The following is a 20,031-nucleotide window of genomic DNA, read 5'->3' as shown; positions in this document are numbered from 1 at the left end:
ACAAGTTCTTGAAATAATAGTCCTGAAACACTGATTCTCGGGAGCGTAGAGAAGGTTGCTTGGCTTGTTTTTAAAGAAGTTAGCCAGTGCGCATGGAGTAGATCCAGACACAGACCTGCCTGGAGCTGCACTCCTCCACACCTCCTTCTACTCACTCATGCACCGTGGGCCCTTTTCTGCTTTCACCAAGGCCAGCACACCCGCCTGCATATTTCAGTGCACAACCCCACTCCACCCTTCGTATACTTTCACCGATCATTTAGACTTCTCTTTTAAAGAACACTTGATTTTCAAGGTCCATATATGCCTCGAACTTTCCAAATTAGAGAATGTTTATCATGGATGTTAGAGTATATTTATTTGGTTCCTAAGGAAATTCAACTAGAATTTTTGTTGATATTGTGTTGCAGTTATAATTAGTTTGGAGGAAAAAGACATCTTTCTTATCATCACATTTAAATTTCCACATTTTTCCCTAAGTATGCTTTGGATGTGTCTCATAATGTTTGATAGATGATGGCATTATTGGTCATTTCTCATTTAAAAACAGTTCTCAAAAGCCAGGAGGGGTAACACACGCTCGTAGTCCCAGTGTTTGGGAGGCTGAGACAGGAGGATCGCAGTTCTTGGACAGCCTCCGCTACTTAGTGAGGCCCTCCGCAATTAGTGAGACCCTGTTTCAAATTAAAGAGTAAAAATAGGGCAGGGGGTGTAGCTCAGAGGTTGAATGCCCCTGGATTCCATCCTAAGATCCGCAAAAAAATTTTAAATTAAAATTAAATAAGCCAGGTGTGGTGGCACACGCTTGTAATCCCATCATTCGGGAGGCTGAGACTGGAGGATCGCGATTCGCGAACAGCCTCAGCTACTTAGTGAGGCCCTCCGCAACTTAGTGAGACCCTGTTTCAAATTAAAGAGTAAAAATAGGGCGGTGGTTGTAGCTCAGAGATTGAATGCCCCTGGATTCCATCCTCAGACCTGCAAAAAAAAAAAAAAAATTTAAATAAAAAATTAGTTATCATTAAAGTAAAAAAATAACTCCTTGTTCTTATATTTATTTTTTCCTGTACCTTTTCATCCACAGTCAGGGGCCTTTAGAGGAACAGTTCATAGTCATAGCCTTCATTTCTGCTCTGTCCAGTGACTCAACTTAAATGTGTGACACAGGTCACCCATAGCCCAATTTTTACTCCTCCTCCTCCTCTTTCTCTTGTTCCTACTCCTCTTCTTCCTCCTCCTCTTCTTCTTCCTCCTCCTCCTCTTCTTCTTCCTCCTCCTCCTCCTCCTTCTCCCTCTCCTCCTCCTCCTTCTCCCTCTCCTCCTCCTCCTTCTCCCTCTCCTCCTCCTTCTCCCTCTCCTCCTCCTCCTTTGTTTGTGAGGCACTGGGGATTGAACCCAGGGGCATTCTACTTCTGAGCCCCCAGCCCTATTTTATTTATTATTTTGAAACATGGTTTTGCTAAGTTGCTGAAACTGGCCTTGAATCTGCCACCCTCCTGTCTCCACCTCCCAAATACTGAGATTAAAGGCATGAACCACCACATCTAGCTCATAGCCCATTTCTAAATGTAATGAAGCCTCTTAAGACATAATTTATTATACCTGTTAATAACTTCCTTCTGGAAACTTCTTCCTTCAGTGGCTTCTTAGTTACTATGCTTCTTTTTTTGTCTTCTACCATTGGCTTATTTCTCCTTGGTCACTTTTGCTTCTTTTTTTGTTGTTGTTAGATATTGTTATTCCCCAGGTTCTTGCCTTTGTCTTTTTTATCCTGCGTGATTTACCTGAATAAATCAGCTAATTCTTTTTCAAATTTTTTGATATTTTATTTTATTTATTTATTTTATTGGTGCACTGTGGTCATACATCTTAATGGAGTATAAGATGGTAGAGGCATATCTGCACACATCACTCAATTAGCCCTTACCCGATCAACCAATTCCTGATCTCAACAACTACTTCTATGTGATGACCTTCAGCTGTCTCTTGTGTGCACACTCACTCCAGATCTGTAAATCAGACTCTTTTTTGGACTACATACATCCCAAACTGTGCTCATCATAACCCCCCCCCCAACTTTCCTTACCTTCTGTGAGTGGTTTCATTTGTTCCCCAAAACGGAGTCCTGGAAGCCCCTTGGAGACATTTTCTCTCTCGCTGCTCTCAAATCTATCACCTCCTTCGCAGCTTGATTCAACCCCTCATCATCTTGTTCCATGCACATTGCCATGATATTCCAGCTGAGCCCCCAACTCTCCTTCCTCACCCCTCCAAGCTGAAGCCAAAGTGATCTTCTTTGTCCATAGATATGACAGTGTTTCCACTGTGTTTAAAATTGTAGCAGCCCTCAGTGCCTTCCAAGGGTGAGAATCTAGGCATTGGCCAGTTCAGTTTGACTTTAAGATAAATATTAAATGGGAATGACCTCCACAGGATGAGAACCTAGACAGCAGAATGCGACTACAGGTTTCCATAATCTGGCTCTTCTGACAGTTCTAGTTGAATGGAACTGCTCATCCATGTCTGAGCCTGGCCTATCGTGTTATTTCAGCCTGAGTGCCGCCTTCCCATCAGCCTGGCTTGGACTGATTCACTTTCAAAGAAAATGCTCCAGGGCCACTTCTCTGAGACCTTCTTTTACCATTACTACTTCATTTTTCTTTCTTTTTTCCTCCTTTTTCTCCCTTCATTTTTTTAACCTTATATCTATTACTGGAGACTGAACTCAGGGTCATTCTACCTCTGAGCTACATCCCCTGCTCTATTTGTTGTTGTTGTTGTTGTTGTTTTTGGTGGTACTGGGGTTCCTGGAAGCCCTTCTACCTCCGGGCTACACTCCCAGACCTATTTTAACATTTTTATTTTGAAACAGGGTCTCCTAAGCCAGCGCGCGCGGCTGGCTTCGAACCTGCGCGATCCTCCTGTCTCTGCCTCCCAAGTGCGGGGATTACAAGCGTGCGCCACCACGCCCGGCCTTCCCCTGCTCTATTTTATATTTTATTTTGAGACAGGCCCTTGCTAGGTTGCTGAGTCTCACTACATTGCTGAGGCTGTCTGCAAAACTGAGATCCTCTGATCTCAGCCTCCCAAGTACTAGAATTACAGGCATGCGCCACCATTTCTGATGGCACAGTGTAATTATGCATTATAGTGAAATTCAAAGTGATACATTCATAAATGCACATGACATCTCTTGGTATGCTCTCCTCTGCACCCCTCTCCACTACCCCCTTCTCCATTCACATACATGCTAGTGAAATTGGTATTCATATGTGAATTTCATATGTGAAATTTGCCTTCATATGTGTATAAAACATTACTTATCTGTTTCCTTCCTCAAGCCTCCTCTTCCCCCTCCCCTCTTCTCTCCTCCAATCCCCTTCCACTATTCTACTGGTCTCTCTCTCTCTCTCTCTCTCTCTCTCTCTCTCTCTCTCTCTCTCTCTCTCTCCCCTTATTTTCATGAAGTCCATTTTGTCTCGTTTTCTTTCTAGCTTCCATATATAAGAAAAATACATATGACCCTTGGTTTTCTGAGACTGGCTGAATCTCACTCAGTATACTGTTCTCTAGTTCTAGCCACTCTCCTAAAAATGACATTTAGTTTTTTCTTCTTTATGACTGAATAAAGCTCCATCATGTATATGTACTTTGTTTTTTCAAATCTATTCATCTGTTGACAGACACCCAGGTTGGTCCCGTAATCTGGCTGTGGCCCTACTGTTTTGTAAAATGATTGTGCCTGTATGAACTGGTTTAAATGACATCTTTAATATTCCTAATATCTCTTTTCTTTTCCTGTATTAGACTATAAACTGGAGACTAAGTTGATTTGATTCTTGTCTCTCTACCACCTGCCACAATACCTGATAATGACATTAACAAGTATTTTGGGGGATAGATACCGCCCAAAATGAGTAGGTCCTAGACAATTTAATGTAGTTCAACAATTTCACTATAGTTTTAATGGCCTGAACTTGCTTAGCAGAACTGAATTTTTAAAATTCTTTTTTCAAGTGGGGTAAAATAAAGAATACTTGGTACATGCTTAAAATTAAAAATTATTCATTATTATTCAAATTTAAATTCAACTGGACATCTGGTATTTTTATTTGATGAATCTGGCAGCCCTACCTCCAAGGCCACTTAAATTTTAAACCCCATACTAAGCTGCATACACAGGTGGGTGCACTTCAGAATATTTGTTGTGCTTAGCTCAATGAATAATTCTTCAATTCTCCTTCAACTGTGAAAACAGAAAGCACAGAGTCCTTTGAAATTTGGAATCAAAGAAACAGACCTCTGTGGAGCAGCCAGAGAATGAGATTGCTTTATTGATGCCTATCGTGGCCACTGTAAAGACTGGAGTTGACTGCCTCTGTTACCATGATTGCTTTTCTCTGATGGGTTTTCCTCCCCTTCAGCTTGTGACCAATCGTGTAAGAGTTGTGGCCCCAATAGTCCCAGATGTCTTTCTTGTACTGAGAAGATGGTGTTGCATGATGGGAAATGCATTTCTCAGTGCCCTGGTGGATACTACGCTGATGCCACCGGCAGATGCAAAGGTAAGAGATGGCACCTCATTGACACCATTATCATCAAAAAGTATTTAATACATGTTTGACTGTTCTGTAAGATATACATACACTGCCCATTGAGAATTCATGTGTATGATGGGAAAAATGTTATTATCAGAAGGATGGCTTTTTTTTCTTATTATAGAACCTATGTGTATTTGGTTTGGAGTGGGAGATACGGGTGATTCTCAGTGGCTGGGGTGATTAAATGAAGAACTTGTACCTTTCAATCATCCCAACAGAGTATTTGGTTCATTTGAAATGTCAAGAACATTTTTAACATACAGCCCTCTGTGCTTGTAAACTATCACTAAGGTTAGTGATGACAAAATTGTTCCTTCCGTTTCATTTATAAACTCATACATCGACTACTACAACACCACCAGAAAATAAAATGAAAACCAAGTTTAATAGCCAGTAAAGCCACAGTCTGGATCCACTGAAATTTTGTTTTTATGTGCTACTTACATATTGTTTCTTTCAGACTGCTTGCTATAACCTAAACTATGAAACATCCCCATTTGAGACTTTATAAATTTCTAAGTTATATCTTTCATTACAGTCATCTAAGAATGTGTTGTTGCCAGAGATACCTTGATTGTCCCTGCTTTCTGAAATGTACATACACATTCTCACTTGTGCTTAGTGTCTGTTAGATGTTTGGATCTGTCTGCCCACCTCTCCTTATCGACTTTGCTTTGTCTGCCAACATTTTTGTTTGTTTGTTTTGGTATGACACTGGGAATTGAACTCCCCCCCCCCCCGGAGGGGGGAGAGACTTTATCATTGAGCTGCATCCTCAGTCCCTTTTTATTTTTTCTTTAAGACAGTGTCACTAAGTTGCTCAGGCTGGCTTCAAACTTGCAATCCTCCTGCCTCAGCCTCCCAAGTGTTTGAGATTACAGGTGTGCATCACCTGACCAGCTTTCTGCCAACTTCTTTAGTGCCCAGAGGTCATCTTTCCTTCAGTTTCCTAGTCCTGTGGCTCTCGTCTTATCTCCCTACTCCTCCACCCCACTTCTGAACACTCTCATCCAGATCTTTCTTTCTGGATTTCACTACTGGCCTGAATCCTGCCAAAGACTTAGCCCAGGCCACGCTCCTACTTACATCTCATAGAATCAGGGCCATCCTGCTGTTGACACTGGGGCCAATGCAGGGGAGCCATGTTCCACACATTGGCATTTTCAGATTAGTTGTCAGATTATTTTTCTGTAACAATGAAATTCCTAGAATCCTAGAATGTAGATGCTAGAAGTGCCTTAGTTATCATTTACTCCAACTTCTCACTGTGCAAATGCCAAGGCAGGTAGGAACAGAGAGAAGCAGACTGGGTTAGGGGTGTGCATGAGTTAGTGGACCCGCTTGTTGGAATTCTAGCACTTCTACTGCCCAGACCCACAGACTTGCCACCCTACTCTCCATTCAAGCCCTGTGGCTTCAGATCTAGATAGAATAAACTGCAGCCTTGCTCTGAATGAGCTCTGTGAGCTCAGGCACATTTTTAAAAAATATTCCCAAATCCTCATTTTCCCTAACTGCAAAATATAGTTATGATGTTGACTTTGTATTATGAGGATTAGAGATGATGATTGTATAAAGCACTTAATGCAAATGCAAAGTAAAGGTAGTTGATAAATAGGTAGGAGGGAGATGAAGGGTGGGTGAGGGGCTTCGCGGGAGTTCTGGCAGTACAACTGCCCTCAGGCGTGTCTCTTCCCTTGCTGTGGTGTGACATCTGAGGGCCCGAGCGTGCCAGCCGGGCTCTCCAGCACACCCTGTGCTCGTAGTCACCTCCCCCATGCTTCTCCTTGTCACTCTCTTCCTCAGTTTGTCATGACTCTTGTGCCAGCTGCTTCGGACCCACAGCTTCTCACTGTACAGCCTGCGTCCATCCCCAGGCTCTGCGCCAAGGCCACTGTCTGCCCAGCTGTGGAGAGGGCTTCTACCCAGACCATGGGGTCTGCAAAGGTATCGTTGGCATGATTGTTGTTGCTGAGAGAGGTCCCATCACGAGGACATGTGTGGACTTTTTCTCAGTGATATCACTTTCCAGAGCACCTTCATCCCTAGTGTACCTTGTCTGGCTATATGCACAGTAAGGCCTTCTGTATGTTTACAGGCTCCACATTCACAGATTCAACCTACCACAGATGTGAAATATCCTATGTTTAATTCCAGAAATTTCTATAAAGCACAACTTGCATTTGCATCATACTTGAATTGCTCGTATACTATGTAGAGACTGTAGGAATGAAGTGATATGTAGGCATTGTATTAAGCACTATAATTAATCTAAAGATGATTTAAAGTACAGGGAAGGCTGTGTAAAGGCTGTATGCAAAAACTGTACTATTTTATAGGAGAGGCTTCATCACCTACAGATTTTGGGTTCTGTGGGGGTCCTGAAGCCAATACCCTGCAGATACCAAGGAACAATTGTATGTATATTTTCCCTCCCTCCTTCCTTCTTCCCTTTGTTCTTCCTTCCTTCATACTCAGGACTGAACATGGAAGCATTCTACCTTTGAGCTACACCCTCAGTCCTTTTTATTTTTCATATTGGAACAGGGTCTCACTAAGCTGCTGCAGCTGGCCTTGAACCTGACATCCTCCTGTCTGAGACATCCAAATACTGGATTGTAGGTATGTGCCACCATGCCTGCCTCGTTTTTCATTAAGATAGTTTTGTGATGGGATACTCTGAAAATATCATGTATGAAAATATCATGAAGGCATGCCAAAGTTCATGCTTTTCTGGCCATCCTTCTGGGGAATGTTATTTTCTTTACCATCCATTAAAACAAAATAAAAGTTTTATTTTCTTCTTTTTCTACCCTCCCAGCATTGCTAATGGTTATCTAGACTTCATTTTGCTTTTCCCTGAAGAAATTTTTGTTAATGATTCTCTGAGCAAACTAAGAGTCACTAGAATGCCTCTGGGCTGAGTAAAATGGAAAATCTTAAATTGCTATTTGCCAAAAAGGCTCTGAGCTCATTGGGAGAGCAGTAGCACTGGAGCCTTTTGAAACTAGAATGCCAGAGGTAAACACTTTAATTAAATGAAACAAATTTATATTTATTTGTACATAGGATAACTTTGAAAAGAGTTTGAGAATAGTTAAAAGAAAAAGATATATTTAAAACAAAATCTTCAGAAAACATTAAAAAAAATTGAAGAACCTTTTTTTTTTCTGGTGGTACTGGGGTTCCTGGAAACCCTTCTACCTCTGGGCTATATTCCCAGATCTATTTTATACTTTTTAAATTTGGAAACAGGGTCTCTTAAGCCAGCGTGGTTGGCTTCGAACCTTCGTTATCCTCCTGTCTCAGCCTCCCAAGCGCGGGGATTACAAGCGTGTGCAACCACGCCCAGCTTTGAAGAACCTTTTAAAGAACAATAGTTAATTTTATCAAAATATGAGCATGATAGCCTGGTGTTTGGTGCACGCCTGGAACCCAGTACTTGGGAGGCTGAGACCAGAGGATTGTAGGTTTGAGGATAGCCTTAGCAATTTAGTGAGACTCTCAGCAACTAATAAGTCCCTGTTTCAAATAAAAAAAATAGAAAGGGCTGGGAATGATGGTACATGCTCGTAATCCCAGCATTTGGGAGGCAGAGACTGGAGGATTGCAGTTTACAGACATCCTCAGCTACTTAGCAAGGCCATTTGCAACTCAGTGAAACCCTGTTTCAAAAAATAAAAAATGACTAAAAAAAATAGGACTGGAGGTATAGCTCAGAAGTACAATGCCCATGGGTTACATCCCTGGTCCCGCAAAACAAAACAAAACAAAACAAAAAACACAAAGTAGAAAGGGCTGGGGCATAGCGTGGACATAGAATGCTCCTGAGTTCAGTCCATAGTACAAAAAATAAAAAATAAAAAAGTGGGCATGAGATTGTTTGAATACAATGTGTGGCTTTGACTTTACCAGTCATCAAGAAAAACAGCACACTGTGATTGATGATAAAATTTTCATTGCTGTCCAAAGCCTCTTCCATGTCTAGGAAGGCAGCCTTTCCCAGACAGATCCTAAGAGGAATGTGCTGCCTGGACCTCTCTATTATGGGTGATGGATGGCATAATAGGTAGTAACACAACAACCATTTTGCAAAAGATACAGTAATGGCCTAAAAATCTTCAATAAAAACTGAGAGCATAATGTTAAATCGTCATTTAGTGAATGCGCTTCTCTGGAGAGCCAAGCCAATATTGTCCAGTCTGCTGATGACTTTGTGATCCAGCCTGACAGCCCTTATAGGCCCTGAGAAATGTGACTGCTTACCCCACCCTCACTTTCCCTCTCACAAACATGACTGTCACCCTCATGCTTGGTATAGAATGATAGAAAAGTCATGTGTGGAAGGATGTATCTGGTGACCTTTTCTAAGTGGTTTTCACTTCAGGAGGGACTTGTTGTTGGTTGCAACATATGTTTGATAATTGGATTGTTTTCTGTATTTTATTTGCAGCCTGTCATGCCTCATGCCAGACCTGTGTGGGTCCCGAGCCCTCTCATTGCACCGAGTGTAAAAAGCCGGAGGCAGGACTGCAGGTGGCGCGGCTTTCTGGAGCACACGTCCCCTCCGGCGAGTGTCTGTCCCAGTGTAGAGCCCACTTTTACTTGGACAGCACTGGATTGTGCGAAGGTGAGTAAGCATGATATGAGGAACTGGTAGGTGGCTTCTGGGATCAGCTCTTGAGAGATTCTGAGATGGGCCTTAGCCAGAAAGGCCTTTGCTTTCACATAAGCAGTGGTCCATGGCTGGGTGTGGTGGCGCACGCTTGTAATCCCAGTACTTGGGAGGCTGAGACAGGAGGATCACACAGGTTTGAAGCTAGCCTCAGCTACTTAGTGAGGCTCTCAGCAACTTAGTGAGACTCTGTTTCCAAATAAAATATAAAATAGGGCTGGAGTTGTAGCCTGGAGGTATAAGGCCCCTGGATTCTACCCCCAGTATCACAAAATAAATAAATAAATAAATAAAGAAAGAAAGAAAGAAGAAAGAAAGAAAGAAAGAAAGAAAGAAAGAAAGAAAGAAAGAAAAGAAAAGAAATAAATGGTCCATGGTGCTTGTGGATGAAGCAGGAGCTCTGCATGCAGAAGAGCAGCCCTGCTAATGACCTCCCTCCTTCCCTTTATGAACAGCAGGTGACATTCAAGAGCTACCAACCCTCCCAAGTTACATTTTCAGAAGGTCCAGACAGAAATCTTTCAGAGACTAGTTCAAGTAGCTGAGAAAGACCCAGAACTAATTGCAAGATTCCATTTATTATTTTTTTTATTTGATTTTCTGAATGGGAATCAGTACCTTCAGGGCAAAATCTGGACCGATGTCAAAGTTTAGATGTTGTTCTCACCATTGCCTTAGCATCTCATCCACAAAATCTGGTGGCATGCTGACATCCTGACTGAGCTGAGTCAGCTGCTGCTGGCCAGAGGGAGCTTGCTACTCTGCTGGGGAGGGCTGTGTTGTGTGTTGTGAGTGCTGGGTGCTGCTGGGCAAAGCAGGCAAGGAGGAAGGGTGGCCTATCCTTCTCTTGCAGGGAACTTCGAGGACACTGGGATTGAGCCTGGTTTCTTGTCTATGAGGGGCTGAGGGAATGAAGAAAGGCTGCGTTCTCCTGGGGACAGGGAGAGCCCTTTCATTCTCCGATGAGGCGCTGCCTTGCTCTTGCCATGATTTGACTCTCGTTGCATGTGAAAAATATAATTGATTAATCTTGCATTTTTATTGTAAACATAATCTATATTTATTCAAGGAGACATGAATGGAGGGAAAAATAGAACAATAATCCACCCACCACCTAAACCCAGTTGGCCTTACCTGCTTGCCATCATATCTCTAAGTCTCTTTTCCTATGCAAAGCTTTGAGTGTTTGTTTTTGTGGCATGACTGTAAGCATATTGCAGATTCAGTGTTGTTTCCTATAAGCCCCCGTATTAAAATGGCTTCAATTCCACTCTCATACACATCCTCACTCAGAAAGGCTGGTTTTCAAAGCTAGGGTAAAGGAATTCAGATACAGTGAGTGATACGGCGGTGTAGCAAGAAGTATGCAGAATTGGAACAGAGACCTTGGCCAGACACTCAAAGCCCCCGCCAGCTTCCACAGCACCAGAACACAGAATTATCTTTCACGTTGGCTTTTTGTCAGGATCAGAGAAGGTTAGGAGTGCAAAAGTGGCTGGTAAATTAAACATCCCCACCCTCCATAAGTATGACTCAGTCCACACAGTCAGTCAGGTATGGGAGCAATACAGGAGAATTCCCCGGCTCCCTGGGAGGCACCAGATTCCAGGGAGTTTACACCGTGCCCAGAAGGATCACTGCTCTCCAGACTTCCTGCCTTCCACTCCCATGAATGCGTTGTCCAAATTCTCTGTGGTCCCTTAATTTCCTGTGACTCTGTTCCGTGACCACCTGTGGCATACCGGAATCTTTGCTGATTCTGAGTCCCAGCACTGTCCCAGCGCACACTCCCAACAGCACTCTGCCCATACTTTGGCCACTTCTCAACTTCTAGGTGCTGTGGAATGTATAGGAGGCTATGGCCCCTTCCTTAGGGAGTCACAGATTCCGCTGGGTGGTGGGGGGAGGGCGCTTCTCCCCTCTCTGCTTCATTGCTTCTCAACTGGTTTATCAGACAAGTTCCCTTGGCAAGTCCCAAGTCCCCTAAAGACAGTAATTACAGTGCCTAGTCCTTCTTGATGTGGGGAAAATATAGGGAGAAAATAGAAGGAACAGTAAAGTATGGGAGGCAATTGTACCAGTGGGCTATACTACCAGTCCTTCTGTCTTCCTCTTCTTCTTCACCCTCCCTCTTCTTCCTCCTCTTCCTCCTCTTCTTCCTCTTCCTCCTCCTCTTCCTCCTCTTCCTCTTTCTTTTCTCCCTCTGTCCCTCTGCTCATTGGTTTGGTTTGGTTTGGTTTAGTACTGAGAATTGAACCCTGTTTTCTATTTTTTTTATTTTGAAATGTTCCTGCTATGCTGCTGAAGTCTTAAGTTGCTGAGGCTGGCCTTGAACCTGTAATCCTCACGTCTCAGCCTCCTAAATTACTGGGATTATGAGTGCGCACCATCACACCTGGCTAGAAATGGGTTTGATTTGTTGACAACAGTGAAATTAGTCTGCATGGTTTACACAGCCTGGACTGTGGGGCATGTGGTTTGAATGGGAGTCACAGAACGATAGGACTTCTACTGATCTTCTTCTCATGAACTCAGAGACGCCGTGGGAGACTCTTGGCTTCTGAGACACACACAGATTGAAACTACAGTTGCTGGAGAAGCTCTAGGAGAGTCCTCACTATGGCCCAACAACTCTGGGCTTTCCCTAGACACAAAGTGCTCTCAAAAATTCAGGACAAAATCTTCCTAGAGTACTCAGCACCATTAGCATCGTCCTACAATTTTGTGCACTAAATTAACAATCTTTTTTAATGGAAAATTTGTGTTGAGTTTAGAAGAAGGAAACAAAAACATTTTAAAAGAACTATACATAAATAAAAATTAGTGACTGAGAGTATTCAAGCCAGAAAATAATATTACTGTTTATTTGGTACCTGCCATGAGCCAGGCAGAGCGAGAAGGACCTTACTTGTTTTAATCACTTAGTCCTAGTACCCATCTTTTGGGGGTCAGTGGGACATCTATATCCTAGGAGAGGAAACTGGATCTTGTGAAAGATGAGGCTGCAACTTGCTCACAGTGGCAGAGCCAGTGTGGGGTGGAATGGTGGGCCAACCTGAGTCAGCCTGAGTCCAGGATCCATGCTTGTAACCATCAGGCTATGCTATGAGACTTTGAAGGGGCAGCTGCTGGGCTGGGTGGTGCACACCTATAATCCTAGTACTTGGGAGCCTGATCCAGAAGGATCGCAGATTTGAGGACAGCCTCAGCAACTTGGCAAGGTCATCAGCAACTTAGACTCTGTTTCAAAATGAAAAATAAAAGATGGCCGGGAGTGGAGCTCAGAGGTAGAATGTCCCTTGTTCAACCCCTAGCACCCCAAAAGGGGGAGCAGCTTCTAGCCACCTTCCCACAGAGGGGAGGAGAATCACTGCCTACTAATGCTTTAGAATGGGGGCATTTTAAGTTTGAGAAAGCATCCTTGGTAAAGGGGAATTTCCTGAGCATATAAACAACACCTTTTAGAAAGGATTAGTATGGAATCCCTCTGGAATGGCTTAATTGCGGTCAGATGTGAAAGGACTGGATTGACCTCTTGAGTCCCTTGCAGCCCGTGATTTTATGCTCGTTAACATAATATTATTAGGTATCACACATATAGCTGTCTGCTCACATTTATTAGCAAATCCCTGTGCAAGCTCCACGAGGTAGGTTGTTGTACTCAATTTGCACGTGATGAGAATGTGGCAGAAAGAGGTTAATTGAGTTGCCCAAGATTCTGCTGGGAAACTGAGCGTGACTACCAATTGTTTCCAGCACTACCTGAGTACCAGATGTATTGATTGATGTCTTTTCTGTCACTCATCTTGCATCTCGAGAAACCTCCTTCCCACCATCTGTTCCATTTTCGATTCGCTGAATTGTTGTCCATGAAATCAGGTCTGGGAGTCCTGGGAGATTACACGGTGCTTTTTTCATACATCTTCCCTGAAATACCCTGGTGTTTCTGCAGGGCATTTAAAAATGTCGGAAGGGTGTGTGCGGGTGTGTATGCTATTCAGTTTCTTATATAGCACCTTTGATCTCAAATATTTTTCTACAAGGAAGAGAATAACAACTGTTTTCTCTTTCTCCCTTTCTTGAGGATTGCAACACAGAGTGATTAGAATATTATTGCAGCTAATGAAAGCAAGATTCAGGTGCATTATGGGAAGAAGCAATTTACGCAGAGGCTGACGAGATGTCAGAAGTTATCAGAAAGGATTTTACTTTGAGCTTTATGACAAACTCTGGAATAATTGTGCAAATAAATCAATAATACTCAAATATTTGATTTAAGAGCAAAATCTGTTATTGGAGGGAGATATATATATATACATCTCCACTTAACAGTGACCAGAAAGAAAAGTGATTATTAGGAGCTATCTGTACATAAATGTTGACTGAGTTCTTGGGTGCCAGGCATTTGTAGGCACCAGAAATGCATTAGTGAATGAGTTGCATGAAAATTCCTGTCTCATGGAATGTATATTCTAGTGAGAGAAACAAATAAGGAGGGCGTGAGGGGGTGAGGGAGTGGATGACAGCAGCACTAAATCCCATGGTTCACTCTTAGATGGTGAAGCTCTAGGCAAGATAGTGCTTAGGGAAGAGGAATGTGCTGAGGTAGCTTAAAAACTGAAGCATTTTGGAGAGAAGGAGCCAGCGCCCTGGTGTGTTTATCTTGTGTTTTGGAGCGTTCTCAGAAAAAGAGCTGGGCACTTCAGAAGACGGAGCTCTGTTTCTTTTTGCCAGAGCCACCGTGTTTTCAAAGTGTGGCTAGCATTGCTGATACACAAGAAGGTCTGTTACGAATTGCAATAGATAAAATGGGGACATTTTTGGTAGTCAAAAAAATAATAATAATTGTGCCTGTTTATTAAATATCTGTACTTAGGATTATTAGCTGAAAGAAGGATTTTATTAATTTCTTCCAGAGTTGATTTTACCTGTTTAACTTTAGAGTGTTCGCTAACTCTGATTCAATTTTCTTTAAAAAAAACAACACAATAAAACTAAATAAATTAATGAAAACTCAAGCCCTCCAAAGCAACATCCGTAAAGTATTTCTTTCATTGTCTGCCTTTGCCCACTATTTTTCAGGCCTCTGCAAGTTCTGAAATGAGACAGGGTCTCCAGGGATGAGCTGGGTAGAGGCTTCTCTGTTGCACTACTCCGAGGAGGCCGTGCCCCTAATGATCCATGTGCCTGGTTCCCCCTGAGTCACTTAGTGACAGGCTGTGTGCCTGTGCCTAGCAGGATGGTTGGGACACAAGGCCTGGAGCTCTGTCTTCCCCATTCATATTTGTAGCATCAGGTCAAATGTCCCAACTCACTCTCAGACCCTCCTTCTACTCTACTTGAAGGATTTTTTTATTCTTTTAAATGATTGGATTATTTTGAAGACTTAGCTTTCAGTTGAGGTCTCTGTAGAACAAATATGCTCATATAAATCTCTTTAAAATGCAGATTCAGACTTAGTAGGGCTGGGTAGGATCTGAGCTTTATATTTATGACATGTTCCCCGGTGAGACTGATGCTGCTGGTCCCTGCACCATAGCCTGGGTAAACAAAGCTTCTAATCAAAGAAGGGTAAGCACCCCACATTAATATTGGTCTGCTTCTTCCTCTCTTCAGCACTTAAAAAGAATACTATTTTTTCTCATTACATGCCTTATACATACTAAAGAAACTCTAGAAAACAGAAGTAAGAGGCAGGCATACTGCTGCACATCTGGAATCCTGGTATTTGGGAGGCTGAGAGAGAAGGATAGCAAATTTGAAGCCAACCTCAGCAATTTAGTGAGACATTGCTTCTAAAAAAAAGATATAATAGGGCTGGGGTCGAAAGCCCATGGTTTTCATTCTAAGTATTAGCGTTTTCAACATCATCCTCTTCATCTTCATCATCAAGGGATAGGAAGCACCTATTTCTAAGTTTTCCAGATTTAATAAATAAGAATGCAAGAATTAAAAACAAATAATTTTTAGTGCAAGCCCATGCCAAATTTATGTGAGATGTACTAAAATATTATTTATTTTTTATTTGAAATTTATCTGGATGGTCTGTATTTTCTCTGGCAATGCTACCCATTGCAGCCCTTTAGAATTTGCTTACTACTAAAAATTTTATTTAAAGTCCTGTGAGTTTGCATACATTTGCTTCTATTATATAGATGAAGAAAGTGAGGTTTAGAAGGAACCAGCTAAAGAATTTAGTGATGGGGATTCTGGGTTTTAATAAAGGGCCTGACTGCTCCAGACTTATTTCCTGTGTGTGTGTGTGTGTGTGTGTGTGTGTGTGTGTGTGTGTGTGTGTGTGTTACTGGGGATAGAACCCAGTGGCATTCTGCCTCCAAGCTATACCCCTAGCCCTGTTTTTTCTTTATTTTTGAAACAGGGTCTCACTAAGTTGCACAGGGGTTCACTAAGTAACTGAGGCTGGCTGTGAACCCGGATCCTCCTATCTCAGCCTCCCAACTGCTGGGATTTTAAGTGTGCAACACCACGCCTGGCTCTTATTTCCTTTTTCCAAGTATAATCTTATGTTCTCTGTGCTGTGCAAGAGCTTTATGATTAAACTTCAGGCCATACCACCCAATTAATGATGCAGCTCAGTCATCATTAAACACTTTGGCAGTGGTGACCAGGACTGGCTGGGAACACAGTCCAAATGATTAGGATAGCCATGCACCTGCCCCAGTTCCAAGACAGATTAATGATGGATTCTTTCAGTTCCTACACAGGGAATTAAGAATTCAAGATAAGCCGGGTGTGGTGGCGCATGCTTGTAAGCCCAGCGCTTGGGAGGCTGAGACAGGCAGATCGCAAAGGTTCGAAGAGCCAGCCTCATCTACTTAGTGAGGCTCTCAGCAACTTAGTGAGAACCTGTTTCCAAATAAAATATAAAATAGGTCTTGGGAGTGTAGCCCAGAGGTAGAAAGCCCCTGGGTTCCACCCCCAGTACCACACACACACACACACACAAATAAATAAATAAATAAAAATAAAAAATAAAAAAGAATTCAAGATAATATAGTTTTGAAGAAATTATAGGTTTCGTTCTAAAAATGGACTCTGTATTAACAATAATAAGTTTATTTACATACCATCTAATATATTATCTCAGAAATGACATTGCATTTTTATAAAAAAAATGCACAGGCAACACACAAGGGACAGCTACCCTTGCAGCCTCTACTTTTTCACTGTATGTACTTAGAGTAGTGACAGAGTGGTCAGGTAAGCATCAGGGAAATTTCACCATTTTTCTTTTCTCTCCCGCCTCCTCCTCCTCCTCCTCCTCCTCCTCCTCCTCCTCCTCCTCCTCCTCCTTCTTCTCATACTGGGCATGAAACCCAGGGGCATTCTACCCTCGAGCTATACCCCAGCTCTATTTTTTATTCTTTATTTTGAAACAGGGTCTCACTAAGTTGCAGAGGGCCTCACTAAGTAGCTGAGGCTGGCTGCGAACCATGATCTGCCTGTCTTAGCCTCCCAAATGCTGGGATTACAAGTGTGCACCACCACGCCCGGCTAGCAGCTACATTTTTCTAAGCCTTCTTTGTCAGTCTTGAAGATATTTTTCCTTCTCAGGCTGAGTCTTACTACACAGGGCAAAATTGTACAAAATCGATACAGATCTGGTATCAATTTTTTTTTAGAGATAGAATTTCAGCAGTTATTTTGGTCTATTAATTAACTTGCTTGCGGTGAACAGGGAGAAATAAGTACAGAGTGTGTGTTTTGATCTATTTAGTTGTTGCTAAGACTCAGCAAAGGCCCCAAGGCAGAGAGTTTTAATTAAAGAAATAAATGAGCAGGAATCTGCCTGCACGATATAAGATTATGTGACCGTTCATAAAATTGGGATTCCCTTACATTAATTGAATGACATGAATAAAGTCTATGTTAAACAACACCCTTTTGATATAGCCCCTGGGGTACTGACATAAGTATACAGGTACGTGCCTTTTGGTCATTTTCGGCCCTCTTCACTTTCCCCTTCTTTTCTTTAGAGCATGGGTGTGCCAGGCTTTGATGAAAGAAGGGGGCCATGCCTTCAGGATGGCCTAACCAAGTAGGGGAGGCTACAGCAATGAAAATCACCTCGTATGCGCTGGAATGGCAGGAGACACCAGGTCCAGAAATAGCAGGAAGGAGGCCAGCTCTCTAGGAGAGGAGATGGCAAGATTAGATTTGTAGAGGAAAACTTTACAGGATTAAGTTTTTGAAGGATTAATGGGCATCCACCCATGAAAATGGGAAAGGGGATTCAAGGTCAAGGGGAGAGCAAGTGGAAAGACATGGTATGTTTAGAGAGTGCAGCATGCTTAGTATTCCTGCAGGATAAAATCTTGAGGGGAAAACTACTGACAAATGTTGCTGGAGACCTGGGGGAGGGGTCATGCCACCAAGTGTTTTAGGTGCTGTGCTGAGGAGTTTGGAGCTTTTTTTTTTTTAAGTATTGATGAACTATTGAAAGCATTGAGGTTGGGGAATCATTTGGTCAATGTGCATTACCTAAAGATCTGTCCGGTGCCAGGCAGAAGTGGGGCTGGTTAAGAAGCTGTGGCACTGGTCCACATCATGAGTGATCAGGAAGGTCTCTACTAAGGGACATGGCAATGGAGCCATTGTGATAGATTTGACGGCGATTTAGAAAGTAATACCAACAGACTTTGAATGCATCATGACGATGCGAAAGCTAAAGTCTAGGGTGGCCTCAAGGGTTTCAGCATGAGTGACCTGGCGCACATGGGCAACCAGAAAAACAAGGGTACCATGTAGGGGTGGGATGTGGGTTGGGGCTGAACAGCGCATATCATCTTCAATAGATGTTGTGACTTATGTTAAAAGGGTATGGTCTGGCCGGACGTGGTGGCGCACGCTTGTAATCCCAGCGCTTGGGAGGCGGAGACAGGAGGATCGCGCTGGTTCGAAGCCAGCGATGCTGGCTTAAGAGACCCTGTTTCCAAATAAAAATATAAAAATAGGTCTGGGAGTGTAGCCTAGAGGTAGAAGGGCTTCCAGGAACCCCAGTACCAACACCAAAAAAAAAAAAAAAAGAATATAGTCTGAGCTTAAAAAATGGATAGGAAGTCATATTTTGGAAATGAGGAGTGTGTGATGCCTATCACATGTCAGGCAGATCCCCTCTAGGCAGTAGATGTCTCTGATTGGAGCTCAGAACAATGGCCAGATCCATACTTCTTAATTATGGCTTCACCAGAACAGAGGTCATCATGAAGGCTAGCAGCAAATTTACTAAGAGGAGAAGAGGTAGGGGTAGAGGAAGGAATTGGGGGAATTGTGGAGTGGACAGAGAAAGAGGCTACAGAAATGATAAGAGAGACAGAGAAGAACTCTGATTGTGGTTCCAGGGTCTCCATCCATTTGTCTGCCCTCCCACACTTGCTCATCCACCCACTGAGACAGCCCAAGTTCACTGTGAGAACTTGGGATACACCAGGGATAGGGAGGAGGACAGGTACTGCAAAGATAATACATGATTTTTACTCTTAAAGAGTTCCCGATTTAGTCAGATTAAGGGAGTGGGGGAGAAACGAGTGATTTCAAATCATATTCATTAAAGGCGAGTTGGAGGGAGAGAATAGAAGATGAAAAAGGAAGAGGGAAAAGAGATCAATTTTGTCCAACTTCACTCATTTCAATTTTCTTCCCTTATTACAGTACTTATATATCCTGAAGGATTTTGATATCTACATCATATTTCAAGAGAAGCCTACCTTGAAAATTATTTTTGACATGAAAATCCAGGAAAATGTTCTATGAAATGAAAGTAGGGGTGCTATGCCACTTTTTTATCATTACAAAGACAAAGAAAGTAGTAGTATCAGTTGTTTAAAATTTAATTGGAAAGTAGGATGAACAAAGATGGGTACGTTTTAATTGTTTGGGTATAATTTTTGCTGGAGTCAGGCTGAGTGGACATTATAGCCATCTAAGGACTCTTTCAGTACTGGCACTTTCTGCACTTAAGCGGCTCAGTTATGCCTTTTCAGAAATATACTTAGCCATCAACTGGAAAGCCAGTCTCTAAAAATGTTGTAATATGTGGAGAAATTATTCATAGGACTTCTTTCAAATATCTTCCATATATGCCCTGTAATGGAGTTAGTCTTCCTTGAAGAATCTTAAACTTCAGACAAAGCTCCCGCTATGAAATCGGCTTCCATAGAATGATCAATCCTAATAAAAGTCACTGAAATACTGTAGACATTTCCCAAACCAGCACAGAATGAAGTTTCATGAGATGGTTTTAAAGATGCAAATGAAAAAGCTTTCACTTGCAGAAACAGAGCATTGCAGAGAGAAAGACCCTGGTCAGCACTTTGGCCAGCCTGCCCTCTGCCTCTGCCCATGGTAGCCAACCAGCTCATGTCCATTTGGTTCTTAAGCATTTCCAATGAAAGAAATTCTTAAATTCACCATGATGATGTTAGGTGGGGCTTATTTGTAAAATCTGGCAGGTGGCAGAAGAACTTTATCCTGCAACTTCCTTGTCTCCTTTGCATTTCTGTTTTAGATACAGCAATAACCTTTATTCACAGTGAGTCTGGCTATCACATTGACTTTGTGTGTGGCCAAATGGAATGAAATTATATGTTGGTGCTCATAATGCATTAATTCATCTTTCCCCCAGTAGTGATACACTTTGATTTTCTGTTTATTAAGGAGGTCTAACATGAAGAGCGGGGGATTTTAGCAATCTTGTAAAGTCTAATATAAATATATTGATATTATCATAGGCAT

At 42.4% G+C, this 20,031-nt stretch overlaps 1 protein-coding gene across 1 annotated transcript in view; it reads left to right on the top strand.

Moving 5' to 3' along the window:
• The window catches only part of FRAS1 (Fraser extracellular matrix complex subunit 1), a gene marked incomplete at its 3' end in the record, with an annotated part of 480,497 nt that overhangs the window by 250,564 nt on the left and 209,902 nt on the right, over positions 1-20,031 (top strand). Inside the window, exons 16-18 of the mRNA XM_080697854.1 lie at positions 4,425-4,565; positions 6,408-6,548; positions 9,055-9,231. Coding sequence (XP_080553980.1) covers positions 4,425-4,565; positions 6,408-6,548; positions 9,055-9,231 — 459 coding nt within the window. The remainder of the gene's footprint in view (positions 1-4,424; positions 4,566-6,407; positions 6,549-9,054; positions 9,232-20,031) is intronic.

This window comes from Muscardinus avellanarius, assembly GCF_963383645.1.
Source record: "Muscardinus avellanarius genome assembly, chromosome: 6".
Lineage (NCBI taxonomy): Eukaryota > Metazoa > Chordata > Mammalia > Rodentia > Gliridae > Muscardinus > Muscardinus avellanarius.
The sequence above is the reverse complement of the archived record's forward strand: the minus strand, read 5'-3'. Positions and strand labels throughout refer to the sequence as shown.